General features: G+C 45.1%; 1 protein-coding gene across 2 annotated transcripts in view; it reads left to right on the plus strand.

The window, feature by feature from the left end:
- Window positions 1-21,305, plus strand: part of LOC309566332 (signal transducer and activator of transcription 5B) — a 517,032-nt gene that overhangs the window by 427,751 nt on the left and 67,976 nt on the right. For both annotated transcript variants that reach the window (XM_082271444.1, XM_082271445.1), the window contains 2 exons: window positions 14,633-14,812; window positions 17,199-17,286. In XM_082271444.1, the coding sequence (XP_082127570.1) occupies window positions 14,633-14,812; window positions 17,199-17,286 (268 nt within the window). The remainder of the gene's footprint in view (window positions 1-14,632; window positions 14,813-17,198; window positions 17,287-21,305) is intronic.

Raw genomic sequence — 21,305 nt, forward strand, 5'->3', positions numbered from 1 at the left:
TCGCCTGAACAACAAGGTGGGAAGGTTCGTGGCAAGGACGCGCGATCCTCGGGCAGACGCGTCGGACGCATTGGTGGCTCCGTGGCATCAATATCGCCTGATGTATGCATTCCCACCGATTCAGCTGCTATCCAGGTTCCTTCGCAGGTTGTCCTCGGAACAGCTCACGGTGATTCTGGTGGCGCCAGACTGGCCTCGCCGGTCTTGGTACGCAGACCTCATGAATCTGGCGGTCGACGCTCCATGGCGTCTGCCTCTTCGAGAAGATCTTCTGCCTCAAGGACCGGTATTCCATCCTGCTTTACAGTCGCTGGCTTTGACGGCCTGGCTGTTGAAACCGAGGTCCTGAGGGATAGGGGTCTCTCCCCTGAGGTCATTCACACTTTGATCAACGCTAGAAAGACCTCCTCGGGGAAGGTTTACTACCGTACTTGGAAGGCCTATTTTGCCTGGTGTGAGTCCAGGGGGTTTTCCCCTCGCTCATACTCGGTGTCTAGAGTGTTGTCTTTCCTTCAAACGGGTGTGGACCAGCGTTTGGCGTTGGCCGCGATTAAGGGTCAGATTTCTGCGCTGGCCGTTCTTTTTCAACGTCCTGTGGCGTCTAACTCCTTGGTTAGCACCTTTGTTGAAGGAATGCGACACCTGGTCCCTCCTAGGAGGGAGCCTTTGCCTCCATGGGACTTGAACCTCGTTCTGTCCGTGTTGCAACATGCTCCTTTTGAAAAGATCAGGGAGATCTTGTTGCCCATGTTGTCTAAGAAGGTCGCTTTTTTGGTGGTGATCACTTCGGCTTGCAGAGTGTCGGAGCTGGCGGCCTTGTCCTGCAGGTCTCCGTATTTGGTGATTCACTTGGATAAGGTGGTCTTGCGACCTAACCCTTCTTTTCTTCCGAAGAGGATCTCGGAATTTCACCTCAATGAGGACATTGTCTTGCCTTCGCTTTGCGCGAAGCCCAAACATCCTAAGGAGGTGGATTTACACTCCTTGGATGTTGTTCGGGCGATCAGGGTTTACCTGTCATCGACAAAATCCTTTCGCAAGACGGATTCTCTATTTGTCCTTCCAGAGGGGCCTCGGAAGGGCATGGCGGCGTCGGCTTCTACCATCGCCAAATGGATCAGACAGACTATTGAGCAGGCATATGCTTTGAAGGGAAAAGTTCCCCCTATGCCTGTGAAGGCGCACTCTACCAGATCGCTGAGTGCGTCTTGGGCCTGTCATCATCGGGCCTCGGTGGCCCAGGTGTGTAAGGCGGCGACTTGGACGTCCGTTCACACTTTCTCAAAGTTCTACAAAGTGGATGTTCAGGCATTGGCAGATACTTCCTTTGGCCGCAAGGTTCTTAGTGCGGCAGTACCTTAGGGTTCCTTGTTTTTGGGCCCTTGGCTGTTTGGGATGTTTTTATCCCTGGGTTATTTGTTTTTCCTGGGTTGTTGCTCCTGTTGAGCAAAGTTTTTTTCATGCTGCCGAGCTGGTTTCCTTCCTTTGGTAAGGTTCCTTTCTCTGATGTGGGTCCGGCGTTGCCTTAGGCGCAGCTGCGTTTCCCACCCCTCATGTATGCACTGATTTGGGACGTCCCCATTGTGATGAATATGGAGAGGCGGCGACTGTCGGAGAACGTAAGAGAAAACGGAATTTTTGTAAAATCTTACCTGTAAAATTCCTTTCTCTGAGTCCTCCGACAGTCGCCGCCCCCGCCCCTCTTTTGGGGTTTGTTTATGTACTCTACTGCTATTCTACTGAAACTGAGGTATGTATACAGGAAGCAGGAGGGTATTGACTGAGGGGACCACCCCCTGGGGGTGGGATATGCTAAAAGCTTTAATATTGACACATTCTGTTGCCTAGCTACTCCTACGGAGCAAAGGTCAATTACCCCATTGTGACGAATATGGAGAGGCGGCGACTGTCGGAGGACTCAGAGAAAGGAATTTTACAAGTAAGATTTTACAAAAATTCAGTTTTACGTCCTTTTTGTTCCCACAAACAGAGCTTTCTTTTGGGGGTATTTGATCACCTGTGCGCTTTTCATTTTTTGCGATATTATTAAAAAAAGAGCAAAAATTATGCGAAAAAATTGACATTTTCTACTTTTGACAGTTAAAAAATATCCAATATATTCAATTTTTGTCATATATTTTGGCCAAAATGTATTTAGCTACATGTCTTTGACAAAAAAAATTCTCAATGAGCGTATTTTTAACCGCTTTAAGACTGGAAGATTTTACCCCGTTCCTGACCAGGCCATATTTTGCGATTCGGCACTGCGTTACTTTAACGGACAATTGCGCGGTTGTGCGACACTGTACCCAAATTATGTCCTTTTCTCCCCACAAACAGAGCTTTCTTTTGGTCATATTTGATCACTTGTGCGATTTTTATTTTTTGCGCTATAAACAAAAAAAGAGCGACAATTTTGAAAAAATAACAATATTTTTCACATTTTTTTTATATGAAATTCCCCCAAATAAAATGTAAAAATCTAAATGTTTTAACATTTTAGGCCAATTTGTTTTCTGCTACATATTTTTGGTAAAAAAAATCGCAATAAGCGTATTTTGATTGGTTTGCGCAAAAGTTATCGCAGCTACTAACTTCGGGAAAGATTTATGTCATTTTTATTGTTGTTTTTTTTAACTAGTAATGGCGGCGATCTGCGATTTTTTTTTTTTGCGGGACTGCGACATTGCAGCGGACAGATCGGACCCCTGACTGACATTTTTGACACTTTTGGGGGGACCAGTGACATTACTATAATCAGTGCTATAAATATGCACTGTTACTGTAATAATGACACTGGCAGGGAAGGGGGTTAACTTTATTGGTGATCAAGGGGTTAAATGTATGCCTGGTGCTTACTGACGTGTGTGGGGGGAGGGGATTGTGTGACACTTCAGCTATGCTGAATCCTCCAATCTGACCCTGCCTGTCACATAAGAGTTCCGCCCGCTTTGTTTACAGAAGTGGGCGGATTTCCTTACTCGATCCCCGACGATCAGGGAAGAACGGCGGTGATCACCGCCTCTCCTCCCCTGGCCCAACTCCCGCTGTGTCTGAATACAGTGGGAGCGAGCCTCCGGCAGCGTGCATGCGCTGCCGAGAAGGGGAGGAGTCCAGCGCCGTAGGTCTACTTCGCTGGACGGTAACGAGCCACTTTGCCGCAGTACCCTCCATGTGAGCGGTCGGCAAGTGGTTAACGTGTAAAAATTGTCCTGTTCTTTTATTCATTGGTATATGTATGTATATATACACATGTCCTCAGATGCAGATTTTTAGAATTTGTTAGAGATCTGAACAGAGTGCATGTTTATGCACCTGTGTGAATGTTTTCTTTGAAAACAATGCAACTGCATTCAGATCTGTAAATAAAAAAACATTTGTAAATGTTTTTTTTTTCCGGCCGTGTGAACGAGGCCTTAACCTAAACTTTGTATATACCCAGTAAGTGCCGGTTCACATTTGTGCGATGGGGGAACGTTGCGAATATACAGCGTGTTCCAGCATCGCATCCCCACCCCTGGCAGTTCACACTGCCATATGCGATATGTTGGGGGTGTCAATTAAAGGTTAACGACACCCCCAGATCAGATCACATATCGCAGTGCGATCTGAAAGTTCGCACAGAATCGGATCGCACTAGTGTGAACCACCATGCGATCCGATTCTGCCATGGACCAAAAAAAGGGTCCTGTGCGTGTTTTAGTGTGATTGCGGTGCAAATTCAGCCATACAAACTGTATGGCTGAATAACGCACAGACATCGCATGTCATTTTAGGAGCAGTGCGCTCCGAATTACATGCAATCTCTGTGATCGCACAAATGTGAAACGGCACTTAGGCTCCATGTACACGGGACGTTGTTAAAAGTCCCTTTGAATGCTGGAATTTTTAGGACGTTTGAAACGTCCCTTCAGTCGCATTTGTACCCGCGTTTAGCGGGCGTTTAGTGGCGTTTGCGTTTAGAATCGTTCCTAGAGGTCAAAAAAATTCTTCCTCTTTAAAATGGAAAAACGCGAACGCTAAACGCGGGTCATCGCGTTCAGACGCGTTTGTGCGTTTGAAACGCCGGGAAACACACGTTCGAACGCAAATAATTGCGTTCTAAAAACAGTCCCTGAACGCAACTGCCTGCAAATGACTGTAAACGACCTGGTGTACATGGACAGATAAGATAAAATGTAGATGGGTTCAGGGGCTTTTGAAAAAAACGCCCAACTGCTCCTAAACGGCCGTTTCCAGCGTCCCGTGTACATGGAGCCTAATACTGAATAGCTGAAGAATGTTTATTACACCGGAGTTATTATTTTTAAACCAAAGCTTTTCACCCTCTTTATGTGCATATCATAGATGCTATTTATTTGTAACAAAAACTAAAGGAGGGCTACATTCAGTATAAAAAATATATCTTTATTATTTACATAACATTAAATAAATTGGAAAATCATTTAAGAACGCTAAATCATGCACCATCAAATCAGGCCTCTAGAAACCACAAAACAAGATCATACGCATTTGATAAATACCATTTACATTCATATTATTGCTCATCTTTATAATCATGAGAAAAAAACTGATATAATCTAGAACCTGGTTTAAAATATATAGCAGTGAAAGCTATATTGTTATCAGTCTGCAGATGGATGATCTGAAAGATGTTATGTAAATAGTCACATCGCCTAACCATTTTTTTGCTTTTTAGCACTTCGTTATTTTAACGGACAATTGCACGGTCATGCAACACTGTACGGAAAATAAATCTATATGATTTTTTTCCCCACGAATAGAACTTTCTTTTGTGGTATTTGATCAACACTGGGTTTTTTTATTGTTTGCGCTAAAAAACAAAATAACACCAACCATTTTGAAAAAAAAAAAACAACAATATTTCTCTTTCGTTCGTTTATGGACACAGCTCCAGAATCTTCTTGACCATTTGGTTATGCTGCCCCCTACAGTAGTAGGACACTACCAGGAAAAAAAACGTTACCACGCCTATGGGGCAGTCCCAGGGGATATACTCCCACTTCCTGCTATAGGCACTGTTTTTTCTGCCTAGTCAGGAGTAAGGACCTAGTTCCTTGCTGGGATCCCTGGTCCTGGCATGTTTTCCTTTTTGAAAGGAATTTTTTCCTTCTTTTATTTTTTTCTGTTTCTGTAAGAACAACAATCAACTGCCGGACTGAGCATTGAACTGGATAGCCTAGATCCTTATGGTCTCGCAGTCTGGCCAGTGAGCGCGACCCGACCTCGACTTCGCGCTAGGTTGGCCGCGACATAGCCCCACTGGACGGGAGCTGGTCGGCGAGTTAAACGTCCCACGAGGATGCATAGACCTGGTCACGACCTGAGTCGCAGCATGCCTCTGGCCCACAACACCCCCATTCCGATGGTGGGGCGGTCTGCCTGGAGTGGTGCTCACCCAGTTTCCATGGTGTGGTAAGTAGTGTCCCACCTTCCCCTGGTGGCCTTTTGGGATGGTCGTGGGCCCCTCCATGGGATGGTCCAACCACCAGGTTCCCCTCCTACCCGCATAGCATCTCCCCTCTTTTATCGTGGTCCCCCCCGGGACCACTCACATTTACCCACATCTAGCCCCCCCCCCCTCTAGGAGTGGCCATATGTGTAATGTCTGTTTGGGGGTATTGAGCAGGTGATGGGGGGGGCGCACCCCTGGCTGATAAACATGCCTTTTTGGGGGGGAATGGTCCTAGTGGAGGCTCCTGCAAGGGCCCCTCCTTACTGTCCATCCATTTCTAGGGGTCCCAGGAGCCGCTTGATCACCGTGTGGAGCCGCCATTTTGATGTGGATGGCTGGTGTAAATGACGGCGGCCATGTTTGTGTAGTTTGGTAGCCATTTTCTTTTAGTTTCCCCATTGATCTAAAGCGGGGCCATGTTTTTAGAGCCTATGGAGCGGTGATTTGGCGTTGGGCCTCTAGTGTTACTTCCCGGATTCTCTTCTTCTCTCTGATCACTGCACGGCATGTAGCTTGGCACTCTGCTCTGTACCTGAGACGGTGGTGGTGAGTCCCTGTGGGTACAAACGGCTCTCCCTCTTTCTGCTATAGCAGCAACTTGGTGCTCTGGAACTTGTGGTGCTGCTTGTACAGCAGCTGGGGGTCGTTTAGCCGTGCTTTTTCTATTTTTGCTAGTGTGGTTCCCGGGTTAACTATGGAGTCCCTAAAGCATGTTTCACCACCTGACCCCTCTCAGAGGTTGCGGGGCCCTCCGGGTCCGAGACTGCTCTGTCTGCTATAACAGCGATCCTAGAGTTAATGTCCAAGGTAGATATGGTCCTGCAAAACAGGACGGGCAAAAAAGAGCCCCTCGCCCTCATCTGCATCCTCTGTCTCCTCAGATTCTGAGGTTAAACTGGCCTCCGCGGACACAATTATCCCTACTGGGTCTGCGTCCATGCACCCTGAGTGCTCTGATGAAGAGGATGATTCCTCTTCCACTATGGCCGCGCACGAAAACGGTGCTAGGGGATGCACTAAATGTATCAGTAAGGGAAACTTTAAAACTGGTGGAGGCAGCCAGTACATTTCAGTACCCGCAGATCCTAAAAGGCGACAAAGGTATTCCCCTTTCCCCCCTAAATTGTTGTGAGTCAGCAAGGTTTCCCTAAACGCACTGTCGGGTTGCCAAAGCGTTTCGCTAGGAGATACAGTATCCTTTTGAAGAGTCCCTGTTGAAAAAGCTGACAGTTCCACCTGAGTGGATTCTCAGGTTTCCAGGTTAAATAAAGCCACCCTCCTCCGGTGGGTGACTCTCCATCTTTTAAAGACCCTTTTTGACAAGAGAGCTGAATCTCTGGCCTGACATTTTTTTACCATGACCGGTTCCATCCTTAGACCAGTGTTTACCATAACTTTGGTTTCCCAGACCTTAACGGAATGGGCAAAGCTTTTGTGCCAGGATTTTAAAGGGGAACAGATTCCCCCTAACCTCGCAGAGCTGGGGGACCAGTTGGTCCAGGGGTTTCAGTTCATCTGCGATGCCTCTCTGGATGCGGCTCCTAAAGTCTTGCAGGGTATCTGTAACAGCGGTGATCCTTGGGGGCATGATTTGGCTCAAGTACTGGTCTGCGGACCAGGCTTCCAAGAAGGTCCTGTCAGATTTTCCCTTATGTAGGAGATTGCCTGTTCGAAGCTTCCATGGATGAGATCATTAAGGGTATTACAGGGAGGAAAAATTACTCTTCTACCGCAGGCTACCAGGACCAAGGAGTTTCGTCGAGGGCCTTTCTTCTCGGCTCACAAGCGGCCTTTTCATTCTTCAGGATCTCAGGACAAGGGATCGAACCCCCTCCGGACGCCAGCCTGTATGGGTGGGGAGGGGTCTTGGGCACGGATTGTGCCCAGGGGGTTTTGACTCTGGATGAGTCCAGACTGCCGATCAATATCTTGGAAATTCGGGCGATCAGCCTTTGCCTGGCCCTTTGGACGGATCGTCTGCAGATGCCCCCCCCCCCCCCCCGGCGGTAAGGATTCAATCGGACAATGCCACGGCTGTGGCATACGTCAATTACCAAGGGGGCACAAAAAGTGTCCTAGCGGCTCGGGAAGTAGCCGGCATTCTAAGGTGGGCAAAACCGTTTTTTCCAGGCCTCTCTGCTGTGCATATTCCAGGGGTGGAAAATTGGCAGGCGGACTACCTCAGTCGGCAGGCATTGGAACAGGAAGAATGGTCTCTTCGCCTGGAGGTGTTTCATCAACTGTGTCTCTGGTGGGGAACTCCCGATGGGAACCTTTTGGCCTCTCATCTCAACAGGAAGGTACAAAGGTTTGTAGCAAAGGCTCTGGTGGCCCCTTGGGGCCAGTACCGTCTGATATACGCATTTCCTCCTCTAAAACTTCTGCCGAGACTTCTGCTAAGAATCAGGGCAGAAGGGTTTCCGGTCATCCTAGTGACCCTAGACTGGCCTCGCCGGTCTTGGTACTCATATCTGGTACGGCTGGATGCTGACGTCCCTTGGAGACTCCCTCTCAGAGAAGATCTTCTGGCTCAAGGGCCGACCTTCCATCCTGCTTTACAGTGGCTGGCTTTAATGGCTTGGCTAGTGAAAGCCAGGTGCTAAAGAATAGAACAGTGTCGGAATTGGTGATTCCCACGCTGTTAAAAGCTAGAAAATCTACTTCTAGGAAGATTTATCATCGAGTCTGGAAGGCGACCATTGCAGGTGTGAGTCTCAAGGGAGTCTCCTCCCCCCGTTCTTTTTCAGGGCCTTGGCCTTGGGAACCATCAAGGGCCAGGTTTTTGTCTTGGTGATTTCCTTTTCTATGCATTCCTTGGTTCGCACCTTTGTTCAGGGGGTTCGCCACTTGGCTCCCCCAGTGAGGTTTCCGTTGCCTCCGGGGGACCTCAATTTGGTGCTATCGGTTCTTCAGAAACTGTCTTTAGAACATATTCGTGAGCATCCTCTGCTTACTTTCCACTATACTTTGACACAGAAGGTAACCTTCTTGGTGGTTATTACTTCTACTTGCAGGCTGTCAAGAGTTCACCTTATTTGGTGGGTTCACAGAGACAAAGTGGTGCTTCGTTTCTGTCCGTCGTTTCTTCCTAAGGTCGTTTCTAGTTTCAATTTAAATGAGGACGTGTTGCCTTCCTTGTGTCCTAAACCTAAACACCCTAAAGAGATTGCCTTACACTCTTTGGATTTGGTTCGGGCAATCGGTGTACCTGGCGGCGACTGAGTCGTTTGAGAAATCAGACTCGCTATTTGTCCTCACGGATGGACCTTGTAAAGGGCTGGCTGAGTTTGCTGCGACCATTTCTAGATGAATCAGGCAGACGGTGGTGCAGGCCTATTCCATTAAGGGTCAGGATCCTCCTTTCCCTGTTAAGGTGCATTCTACAAGGGCGCTTGGTGCCTCTAGGGCCTTCCATCATCGGGCATCAGTGGTGCAGGTTTGCAAGGCGGCTACTTGGTCGTCTGTGTACACTATCCCAAAATTTTACAAAGTGGAAGTGTTGGCATCTGCGGATGCTGCCTTTGGCCGCAAGGTTTTACAGGCTGCTGTTGAGAGGACTAGTCCTCTTGAGGGTGTATTTTTCAGGTGAGCTCCAGTTGTTTCTGGTTGAGCTCTTTGTTACCTGGTTGGCTAGGTTTAGCCTTTTGGGAATTTTTTCTGCTGTGTTTCTCCCACCCCTCACATAGGCAGAGGATCGAAGAAACTTGCAGAGCTGTGCTGCGAATAGACAAGCTCTCTGCTTATCTGTCTCTAAGCACCCTCCCCCACACAAATTTCAAGCTTCTTTTTATCTCCTGTTTCAGGGAACTTCTCAGAAGTTATCATGCTGATAACAGAGGAAGGGAGCAGCAGAAAGACACAGAACTTAGGGCTTTGGAGAGGGATAAGTAAACACTAGAGATATATATCAGATTTCATGAATGGGGTTTACATCCACTTTAGCTAACTTCATCTGCCTATCAAGGTTCACCCGTTTGATCTATAGATGAAAAAACAGAAAGTTACAAAATGAAACAATGTTTCATTGTAGCTTTCTGTATTTATGGCTGAGCAATGTTGCTGATAAACATTGCCTGATTGCTTTTTTTTTTTTTTGACAGCTCCTGCTTTTCTGTGTACTCGGCAATGCAGCTGTGATTAATCAGAGCTGAATTGCCATGTACTGGAACAGGGGGGATCCTGGCAGCAGGGCAGAAGGACTGAAAATATTAGGCATGCCCTGTATACAATGATTACATTTTTTTGGGCGTGTCTAGTACACCCTGAGTCTGTAACTCGATATATACGTGACTCTGCACAGTTGACCCACAGCGTCCCAGTATTTGTACAGTGCGCGGTCAGGATACGGTTATTTTACTCCAAAGACATGTTGGTAGGTTAATTGGCTCCTGTCCAATATGGACATGTATGTATAAATGTGAGTTCAGTGACAACACTGAAGAAATGACACTTTGCTACAATGTAAATTAGTGAGTGTACAGCTTGTATAACAGTGTAAATTTGCTGTCCCCTCAAAATAACTCAACACACAGCCATTAACCACTTGCCAACTGCCAGTTGTACATATACTGCGGCAGGTCGGCTCTGCCCCGCGAAACAGAGTAACTGCACGTTGCTTTGCGGGACCACCCCAATTCACCACAGGGGAAGCTGATCTGTGGGTCTGGTGGCCGTGATTGCCGCTGGGCATCCACGATTACTCCCCGTAGAGACAGACCGGTGGTCTGCCGTTGAAAACACGGCAGACCACTGTTCTGTCAGCAATGAACACAGGACTCCGGTGTTCCTCCTATTTAGGAACACAGGTCCCTGTGTTCATTCCATAAGTCCATCCCCCACACAATTGGAAAGTACCCCCTAGGGACACATTTAACCCTTTGATCGCCCCTGGTGTTAACCCCTTCCCTGCCAGTGTCGTTAGTACAGTAACAGTGCATATTTTCAGCACTGATTACTGTAGTAATGACATTGGTCCCCCCAAAAGTGTCAAAAATGTCAGGTGTCAGATCTGTCTGCCACAATGTCGCATTCCTGCTAAAAATCGCTGATCGTCGCCATTACTAGTAAAATAAATAAAAATTACATAAATCTTTCCCCTAGTTTGTAGACGCAATAACTTTTGCGCACACCAATGCATATACTCTTATTGGGATATTTTTTTTACAGAAAATATGTAGCAGAATACAAATTGGCCTAAAATTATGAAAAAAAAGATTTTTTAATTTATTTTTATTGGGAATGTTCTAAAGCAGAAAGTGCAAAATATTGTTTTTTTATCAGAATTGTCCCTCTTTTTTTATTTATAGCGCAAAAAATTAAGATCACAGAGGTGATCAAATACCACCAAAAGAAAGCTCTATTTGTGGGGAAAAAGGACATCAATTTTTTTTGGGTACAGCATCGCACGACCGCACAATATTTAGATAAAGTAACTCAGTGCCGAATCGCAAAAAAATGGCCTGGTCTTTAAGGGGGAAAACCTTTCGATCCAGAAGTGGTTAATGTCAAAACCACTGGCAACAAAAGTGAGTACACCTTTAAGTGAAAATGTCTAAACTGGGCCCAATTTAGCCATTTTTCCTCCCCGGTGTCATGTGACTCGTTAGTGTTACAAGGTCTGGGGTATGAATGGGGAGCAGGTGTGCTAAATTTGGTGTTATCGCTCTCACTCTCATACTGGTCACTGGAAGTTCAACATGGTACCTCATGGCAAATAACTCTCTGAGGATCTGTAAAAATGAATTGTTGCTCTACATAAAGATGGCCTACCTAGGCTATAAGAAGATTGCTAAGACCCTGAAACTGAGCTGCAGCACTATGACCAAGACCATACAGCAGTTTAACAGGATATATTTCACTCAGAACAGGCCTCGCCATGGTCGACCAAAGAGGTTGAGTGCATGTGCTCGGCATCGTATCCAGAGGTTGTCTTTGGGAAATAGACTTATGAGTTCTGGCAGCATTGCTGCAGAGGTTGAAGGGGTGGGGGGAGAGCCTGTCAGTGCTCAGATTATAGGCCACACACTGCATCAAATTGGTCTACATGGCCGTTGTCCAAGAAGGAAGCCTCTTCTAAAGATAATGCACAAGAAAGCCTGCAAACAGTTTGCTGAAGACGAGCAGACTAAGGACAATACTGGAACCATATCCTGTGGCCTGATGAGACCAAGATAAAGTTATTTGGTTCAGATGGTGTCAAGCGTGTGTGGCGGCAACGAGGTGAGGAGTACAAAGACAAGTGTGTCTTGCCAACAGTCAAGCATGGTGGTGGGCGTGTCATGATCTGGGGCACTACAGTTCATTGAGGGAACCTTGAATACCAACATGTACTGTAACACACTGAAGCAGAGTATGATCCCCTCCCTTGGGAGACTGGACTGCAGGGCAGTATTCCAACATAACAACCCCAAACACACCCCCAAAGCGACCATTGCCTTGGTAAAGAAGCTGAAGGTAAAGATGATGGACTGACCAAGCATGTCTCCAGAGCTAAACCCTACTGTGCATCTGTGGGGCATTCTCAAACGGAAGGTGGAGGCGCGCAAGGTCTCTAACATCCACCAGCTTCATGATGTAGTCATGGAGGAGTGGAAGAGGACTCCTGTGAAGCTCTGGTGAACTAATTGCCAAGGAGGGTTAAGGCAGTGCTGGAAAAATATTGGTGGCCACACAAAATATTGACACTTTGGGCCCAATTTGGACATTTCCACTTAGGGGTGTACACATTTTTGTTGCAAGCGGTTTAGATATTAATGGCTGTGTGTATTATTTTGAGGGGACAGAAAATTTACACTGTTATACAATCTGTACACTCACTACTTTACATAGTAGCAAAGTGTAATTTCTTCAGTGTTGTCACATGAAAATATATAATAAAATATTTACAAAAATGTGAGGGATGTACTCACTTTTGTGAGATACTGTATTTAAGGGCTCCTGGGTAGGAGGAAAAGTAGGAAGACATCAGAGGGGAACAGTTGTTTAGTAGCAAAAATACATGAAACTGCTTGTGTTGCCTATTTACAAGCACTTCCATTAAAGTCTATGGGGCCAGAAACCCACGACCGCTCCAAAAAAGCTTTTTTTGTGCTTCGGCGACTGACCTTAGAGATGTGAACAGACTGGATTGAAATTAATTGGATTTCTGATAGTTGTCACATGAGCAAAAATGCTCAGGTGTGAACATGGGTTTATGTTAAAGTGATCTGGGTGGCTGTGGAGCCGATCGCTGTTACACGAGTCACAGCTAGAGTGGTGAGCAGGGGGGACAATAGGATCTGCATAAAGAGGACCTGTCCTCGACCAATGTTAAAAAAAAAAAAATCAAAGTCAGCCGCTATAAATACTGCAGCTGCTGGCTTTTAATAAACAGACACTTACCAGCCCAGGGATCCAGCGCTGTCCTCACCCAGGCCATTTCTTCCCTGGTGTTGGGGTCCCCAGCGCTGCCATCTTTACTCTGGGAAGTTGGCAGGGACTCCCTGTGGCTGCAGAAGGCTACACTCGAGTGTACAGTAGATGTATTCTTCTTCAGCGACCATGGTCTTGCTGCCATCTCAGGACAATGCAAAACAACTGCATGAAATGCAAAACAACAACCAAAAATGGCGCACCAACCTAGCGCATTGCAAACAAAACGTTTATTTAGGAATAAAAACAAGAAGTGTTGAACTCACAAACGCACGGCATGTATATGCAATATGCATATCATAGCAAGTGAGAACAATCGCCTTCAGGTCTGCTGTAGTCCACCAATAGTATGGGAAGACCAAGCAACGTCTGTAATTTCAAGGGAGAACCCTCTTCATCAGAGCTAAAATAGTTAATCACTATTTTGGTTCTCCCTTGAAACACGTCGGCCATTACGGACCCTGCCTGGTCTTCCCACACTATTGGTTGACTACAGCAGACCTGAAGGCGATTGTTCTCACTTGCTATGCTATGCATTTACATGCTGTGCGTTTGTGAGTATAACACAAAATGTTTTTTTTCTTAAAGGAGTTGTAATGTCAGAAGGTTTTTTATCTTAATGTGTTCTGTATGCAGCAGCCCCCCTTCTGCCCCCCCTAACACTTACCTTAGGTCCCTCTCTGTCCAGTGATGTCCACGAGTCCCTCAGCCGTTCGAGATTCTCACTCCTGATTTGCTGCCTCTGCTGTCAATCAGAGCCAGTTAGCCAATCGGGAAGGAGAGAGGGCGGGGGCCAGGTCTCTGCTCGTGTGTGAATGGGCACAGGGAGCTGTGACTTGGCTGGGGTGCCCCCATAGCAAGCTGCTTGCTGTTGGGGCACTGAACAGGAGGAAGGGCTGGGATCACAGAAGAGGGACCCGAGAAGAGGAGGGTCTGGGTTGCTCTGCGCAAATCCACTACAACAGAGCAGTTAAGTATAACATGTTTGTTATTTTTATAGTAAAAAAAACCCCAAAACTTTACAATCACTTTAAAGAAAACTTTGTTGGTAATGCGCAAGGTAGGTGCCCCCTTTCTTGGCTTTCTTCACAGTCAACTCCCCACTGCACATGTGCAATCCACAATAAAATGCCCAATACATGCAGAGGAGGGGAGAGATAAAGATCCCCTGAACTTCTGTAGTGACTGAAGTTTTGCGTTTAAATGTGTGAAAAAAATAAATAAATAAATTAGAACACGTATTGGGTATCACAGCGCATGTTGGAATGAGAGCAATAATTCTAGGTACCTTATTCATGGTTAACATTAAAATTATGAGCTGTTGCCTATTGATAGTTTTTGTTTTCACCATTTTGCTGACGCACACAGTTTTGATGTCTTACGCATTTATTATCTATTTTCTAACCAAAAATGCAGATTTCATTTTATGTGAAAAATGAAAATACATGTTCCGGAGGGTAGGTTTATATTTGATACTAAATTAGTAGATTGATGAGAGAAAACTGTAAAGGCTGAGAATTATCTAAAAGATATGTACAAATTTACCGTTTTGCCCATTGCAGTGTATCCTCATTGGTTGCTTTGATAAGCACAAACAGTACTTATTTTTCACACACAATAAAATCTGAGACACGTACTCAGCTTGTTTTCTTAGCTAGGGATCCTCTTTAAAACAGAGTTCTATACAATTTCTAATTGATTGTATTTCATGAGTCTTATTAGCCCACAAATGTCTTATTTTTACAGCACTTTTATTATTGAGAAGCAGCCACCACAAGTGCTGAAAACACAGACTAAGTTTGCAGCGACAGTCCGGCTTCTAGTGGGTGGTAAACTGAATGTCCATATGAACCCACCTCAGGTCAAAGCCACCATTATCAGCGAAGTACAGGCCAAGGCTCTGCTGAAGAATGAAAACACACGCAAGTAACTATCGACATTAAATGTTTCTGTGTTTCTATTTGTCGTCCTCTTCTGTTCTGCCTGTAAGTCACCTTCTGTAACCCGTATCGTTTCAAGCTCAGCTGTGCCTTCGTTTCCATATTTGTGATGTCTTCTAATATTATTTTACCTATTTGTTATTCATATATATATATATATATATATATATATATATACACACATTCTATACGCACAGTATGTATGTATGTATGTATATATATATATATGTGTGTGTGTGTAATATATATAGTGAATCTGGAAAGTATTCACAGCGCTTCACTTTTTCCACATTTTGTTACAGCTTTATTCCAAAATAGATTAAATTTATTATTTTCTTTAAAATTCTACAAACAATCCCCCATAATGACAACGTGAAAGAAGTTTATTTGAAATCTTTGCAAATTTATTAAAACTAAAAAACAAAAAAAATCCTATGTACAAAAGTATTCAAAGCCTTTTCGCAATACTTTGTTGAAGCACCTTTGATACCAATTACAGCTTCAAGTTTTTTTGAGTATGATGCTACAAGCTTGGCACACCTATTTTTGGGGCAGTTTCTCCCATTCTTCTTTGCAGGACCTCTCAAGCTCCATCAGGTTGTATGGGGCATGTCGGTGCACAGCCATTTTCAGATCTCTCCAGAGATATTCAAACGGGTTCAAGTCTGGGCAACTCAAGGACATTCACAGAGTTGTCCTGTAGCTACTCCTTTGTTATCTTGGCTGTGTGCTTAGGGTCGTTGTCCTGTCAGAAGATGAACCTTCACCCCAATCTGAGGTCAAGAGCACTCTGGAGCAGATTTTCATCAAGGATATCTTTGTACATTGCTGCATTCATCTTTCCCTCAATCCTAACTAGTCTCCCAGTTACTGCCACTGGAAAACATCCCCACAGCATGATGATGCCACCGCCATGCTTCACTGTAGGGACGGTATTGGCTAGGTAATGAGCGCATGCCTGGTTTCCTCCAAACATGACGCTTGCCATTCAGGCCAAAAAAGTTCAATCTTTTGTTTCATCAGTTCCGAGAATTTGGTTTCTCATAGTCTAAGAGTCCTTCGGATGCCTTTTGGAAATCTCTATGCAGGCTGTCATGTGCCTTTTACTAAGGAGAGGCTTTCGTCTTGCCACGCTACCATACAGGCCTGATTGGTGGAGTGCTGCAGAGATGGTTGTTCTTCTGGAAGGTTCTCCTCTCTCCTCAGAGAAATGCTGGAGCTCTGTCAGAGTGACCATTAGGTTCTTGGTTATCTCCCTGACTAATGCCCTTCTTCCCCGAACCCTTAGTTTGGCTGGGTGGCCCACTCTAGCAAGAGTCCTGGTGGTTGTAAACTTCTTCTATTTACAGGTATTGGAGGCCACTGTGATCATTGGGACCTTCAATCCTGCAGAAATGTTTCTGTACCCTTTCCCAGATCTGTGCCTCCATACAATCCTGTCTCGGAGGTCTAAGGACAATTCCTTGGACTTTATGGCTTGGTTTTAGCTCTAAAAAGCCCTGTTAACTGTGGGACCTTATATAGACAGGTGTGTGCCTTTTCAAATCATGTCCAATCAACTGACTTTACCACAGCGGGACTCCAATCAAGTTGTAGAAAAAGAGTGTCATGGCAAATGCTGTGAATACTTATGCACATGTGATTGTTTTCGCTTTTTATTTTTAATACATTTGCAAAGATTTCAAACAAACTTCTTTTACGTTGTCATTATGCAGTATTGTTTGTAGAAAGTTGAGAAAAATAATGAATGTAATCCATTTTGGAATGAGGCTGTAATGTGGAAAAAGTGAAGCGCTGTGAATACTTTCCGGATTCACTGTATCTCCCACCCATGGCTGATTTTCCCTTTTTATATTGCCTATCCCATCCTTCTCTTAGTTGTAACATAATATACCTTCCTCCTTTTTAATTTTTTTTCAGTTTTCCTACCACCTTCTCTACCTAATCTCACCTGTGCCTCAGTATTCCTATCAATAGTCTTCCGCAATCTTAGCTGTGCGTCAGTATTCCTGTCACTAGTCCTCCTCTGTTACCTGTGCTTCTGTATTCCTGTCACTGGTCTTCTCCTGATCACATCTGTGACTCTGTATTGCAGTTATCGTTGTCTTCATAATATTGCCAGTGAGTCAGTGTTGTTTCTGCAGCCTGATTTTGCCTAATTTATTGTGCCCATCACAGCCTTCACCTGTTTTACTTATTTTTGTTCCCCATATGTTTATGTCTGACCTCAGGTGTAGATGCAATGTTGTGCCACTGCAAGATGCACATTGGTCTATCACTATATTGCGCTGTAAAAAAAAAAAAAAAAAAAAAAAAGAAAATCACAATGTTTAGTGACTTATTTTACTGACCTATATTTCTTTCTGTTGCAGTGAGAGCAGTGGAGAGATCCTAAACAACTGTTGTGTGATGGAGTACCACCAGGCTACTGGAACACTCAGCGCTCACTTCAGAAATATGGTAGTTTCTAACATTTGCTTTCTTGCTGAAATATTCACATCGTTGATCAACAGTTGCTCATATGTATCATAACCCTCTATGCTGTTTTCATCACTAGTCTGGCTTAACACTTATTGTGTTATACACTTTCTAGAAGTATATAGTTATACAGTGGGCATCTGAGTTATACTGTATGTCGCATATACCCCGGAAGGAGTAGCTGCTGCTTGAGTCCCCTGTTTTTTTGCTGATGACTCTGCAAATAGCACCATGCACTCTGACACATCTAGCTGGATGGGAAGTATTTATTGCAGATATATTTGTAGTACCGAATGGTCAAAAAGATATGGACAACAGTAATGACACAGCAAATGGGTAACAATAGCAAGACATTTACTGCAAGTGGGTGAACAGTAGCAAGAATTATCCTGTGGAAAGCAAAGAATTGGCATAGAGACCACAGCTCCTCCTAAAGTCTATACTGGGGCAATCCTAACTAAAGAGAGTTACACCATCATAACTGTTCAGCAGTCTATAATACACGCTGTTTCTTTTGCTGGTCAGCTCATTGGGGCCCAAATCTTACATTGGAGCACTCAGGATAATGTCCCTTCAAGCACTGATAAAGGCTCTGGCTGTGTGATACTTTCAGACAACACTGTTCCTCTTTGTTGGTGTCCCCCAATCCCCCCCAGGTAAAAGGCTCCATCAGCATCCATGGTGCTTTTTGGTGTTCCAGAATGTCTGCCACTGCGCTTTTCTCCCTCTCAGGTGCTATGGCAAGCCACGTGCAGGCAGCCTGAAGCGCACTTTGTCCCTCCTGAACATCCTTCACACACACACCTTCTCCTCTCTACATAAGAACGACAACCATACTTTCTCTTGAATGAATATGGGATCTGTTGTTTCTTTGCTCAGTCCACCAAGAGAGACTTGCCTCATATTTGGCCCAGTTAAATTACCACTATGCAGAGGCAACATTTCTTCACTAAGACATGGGGAGGACACTATTATGGGTCACCTCAGCCCATACTCTAGTGGTTTTGGGGGGAAATACTTGGTGTTTTAAAAAGGACTGAAGGACTGTAATCTGGGACCCTTTTTTTTATAGGATCATCTTCATTGGAGGCTTCATTGGGTGAGGTTGAGCCCTCTTCCATGTCAACTCTGGACTATTAAACGGTTTGTCCTCAGCCGCTGGAGCATTCTGCCTGCAGAAACTCTAAGCATGCCTCGGTGCCATTCCCTGCAGATTCTGTCTGTAACTCTTCTAAACCTTCGACTCAAACTGGGCTTGTGGCCCCTGTCACTGACTCAGATTCAGAAACTCAACAGTCTATATCTCTGAAGAGACTGCAATTTACTGAGAGGGTAAAAGAGGTGATTTCTTCCCCAGGGTGTCTGGTGTGCTAGGGTATCCCCATATCCAGTGCCTAAAGCATTTGTTACCCCAACATTTGATATTCCTGATATGTGGCTGCTGTACCATGTACTTGTATGAGAAAGTATCCTGTTCTCTTTGTATTGCTTTTTTTGAGTGAAATCCCTGGTGTTCCTGCTAGTCCCTCTACTTTCTTGTTAAAAACTGACAACACTAAGTAGGGGAGCACACCGTGGTCAGTTCTCTAGCTATGCTGGGAACTCTGTGTACTCTCCTCCAATGATCAGACTTGTTCTGACGCCCCCCTGCACAGCCATTCCTTTGTGAGCTTAGTGTGCTGTTACTTCTCCTTTCCACAGCTCTTATGCAGCTGAGAACAGAGGGAATGTGATCATTTATAAAAATTGGAAAGAAAAAAACATTTATATATATATTTTTATGTTATATTTATACAAAAATGTTTTGCCTTTCATTTCTATTTTAAATGGAATAGGTAGGTTGTTTTACAAGGTGATCATTTACAATCACTTTAAGACTTGTTCCCCAGAACCATAGATACCCCATTCGTTGAGGGATCCCACTGTGATTTGGCTTCCCTACCTGGACTTCGATGGACATAGGTGCTGCAGGACTTTCACCTTTTTGAAAGGTTTGGTTTGGTCCCTCTGCTGAGTGATGTTGACAGTACTACCGTTGACCTTATTGCTTTACAGAGAGACAATGCATTGCCTTCTGCCTCTCCTCAATCAGTAGTCTCCACATTGATTCCCCGTTCACATGGAGCAACTTGTTATGTGATTTGACTGGTCAAGTCGCATCCTGTTGCTGGAAATGTGTTCAATTTGATGCAATGCTGACTTTGTGATGCTGCATCGATTTGAAAAAGTAATTCTGCACCACTTTTGGAGGTTTCGGGTGCGACTTGAATAGACATCTGTGCTTGAAGCAGCACAGACATCTTTCAAGTCGCACCCGAAGTCTCACTGCCATGCTGCTTTGAAATTGTTCGATTTCTAAGCCGCAGTTAATGTGAACGGGGTATGAAGGAAGATGTTTTCACAGCTTGGTGTTTCCTTGGATTGTCAGAATGTGGTACATACTGGGATCATGCTGTTAGGCATAGAGTATGTCCCGAGGCCTTAGTGGGATCTGATCCCCTGGAGATAGGTCATCATTTTGTGGCTGATCTTCAACCTCTTTAGGAAGTTCCACTAGATCCCTTCCTTGGTTTTGTCCTTAATCAGATGAATATACTTGGCAGTATGGCTGCCCCTAACTCCATGGCCCCGGAAGCTTCTCTGGACCAGGGCTGGTCCGGTTATTCTTAGAACTGTGTTCTGAATTAAGGTTAGGCAGGTCCTGCAGAGTTCCTCTGTCAGGCCCCAGAGACACATTTTGGATGTGGATAGGTTTTTGCTCTTCCTCTTATTTTTCTAGTGCTCATGTAGACCAGTCTGACATTGTAAGAAATATCTTTATCCTTACCTCCCTTGAAGAGGTGTACCTCTCCTGCACCTCCTTTTTTTCAGCCAGACTGACTTCACAGTAGGAAACCTTGGATTTTATATCCGTCTCAGGGGTCATTTAGCAAGTAGCAGCCCTCAAAATTTCAACCTGCCTGCTCGCATTAGGGCGAGTGTGGAGCCGCATCAGAGGGGAGGTGGGGCGACCGCCGCCAGCAGGCAGGGTTGGACTGGAGCCGACTTTCCTCCCAGCCTCGGCCCCCCTGTCATTCTCTTAGCAAGGCCTGACATACAGCAGGAGTTGACAAAGAACTAGATGAGGTGGGGGAGGAGGGTTGGGTTGGAGCTACCAAAGATTACTTTTCCTGTTAACTATCTGGTTATTGATTGCTCGAATCACCTAGCAAGCAATCATCACCTTGTTAATGGGAAAAGTTAACTTTGACAGCTCCTGCTCCTGTCCAGTGCTGTGCTCCACTTTAAGTCTCTGCATCCTAAATCAGTGAAAGTGTCATTCATTGGTTTTCATTTTTTTTTTATGATATATTTAATAATATACACTATATTCCCAAAAGTATTGGGACACCTGCCGTTACATTTACATGAAGTTTAATGGCATCCCAGTCTTTGTCCGTAGGGTTCAGTATTGAGTTGGCTCACCCTTTGAAGCTATAACCGCTTCAACTCTTCTTGAAAGTCTCTCCACAAGGTTTAAGAGTGTGTCTATGGCAGGGATCCTCAAACTACGGCCCTCCAGCTGTTGCAGAACTACACTTCCCATGAGGCATTGTAAAACTGACATTCACAGACATGACTAGGCATGATGGGAATTGTAGTTCCTGAACAGCTGGAGGGCCAGAGTTTGAAGAACCTTGGTCTATGGGAATGTTTGACCATTTTTCCAGAAGCACATTTGTGAGGTCAGGCACTGATGTTGGATGAGAAGACCTGGCTCGCAGTCTGCGCTCTAATTCATCCCAAAGGTTTTCTATCGGGTTGAGGTCAGGACTCTGTGCTGGCCATTCAAGTTCCTCCACCCCAAAACTCGCTCATCCGTGTCTTTATGGACCTTGCTTTGTGCACTGGTGCTCAGTCATGTTGGAACAGGAAGGGGCCATCCCCTAACTGTTCTCACAAAGTTGGGAGCATGAAATTTTCTAAAATGTCTTTGTATGCTGACGCCTTAAGAGTTCCCT

This window comes from Pelophylax lessonae (assembly GCF_965119305.1).
Source record: "Pelophylax lessonae genome assembly, chromosome: 11".
In the NCBI taxonomy this organism is placed as follows: domain Eukaryota; kingdom Metazoa; phylum Chordata; class Amphibia; order Anura; family Ranidae; genus Pelophylax; species Pelophylax lessonae.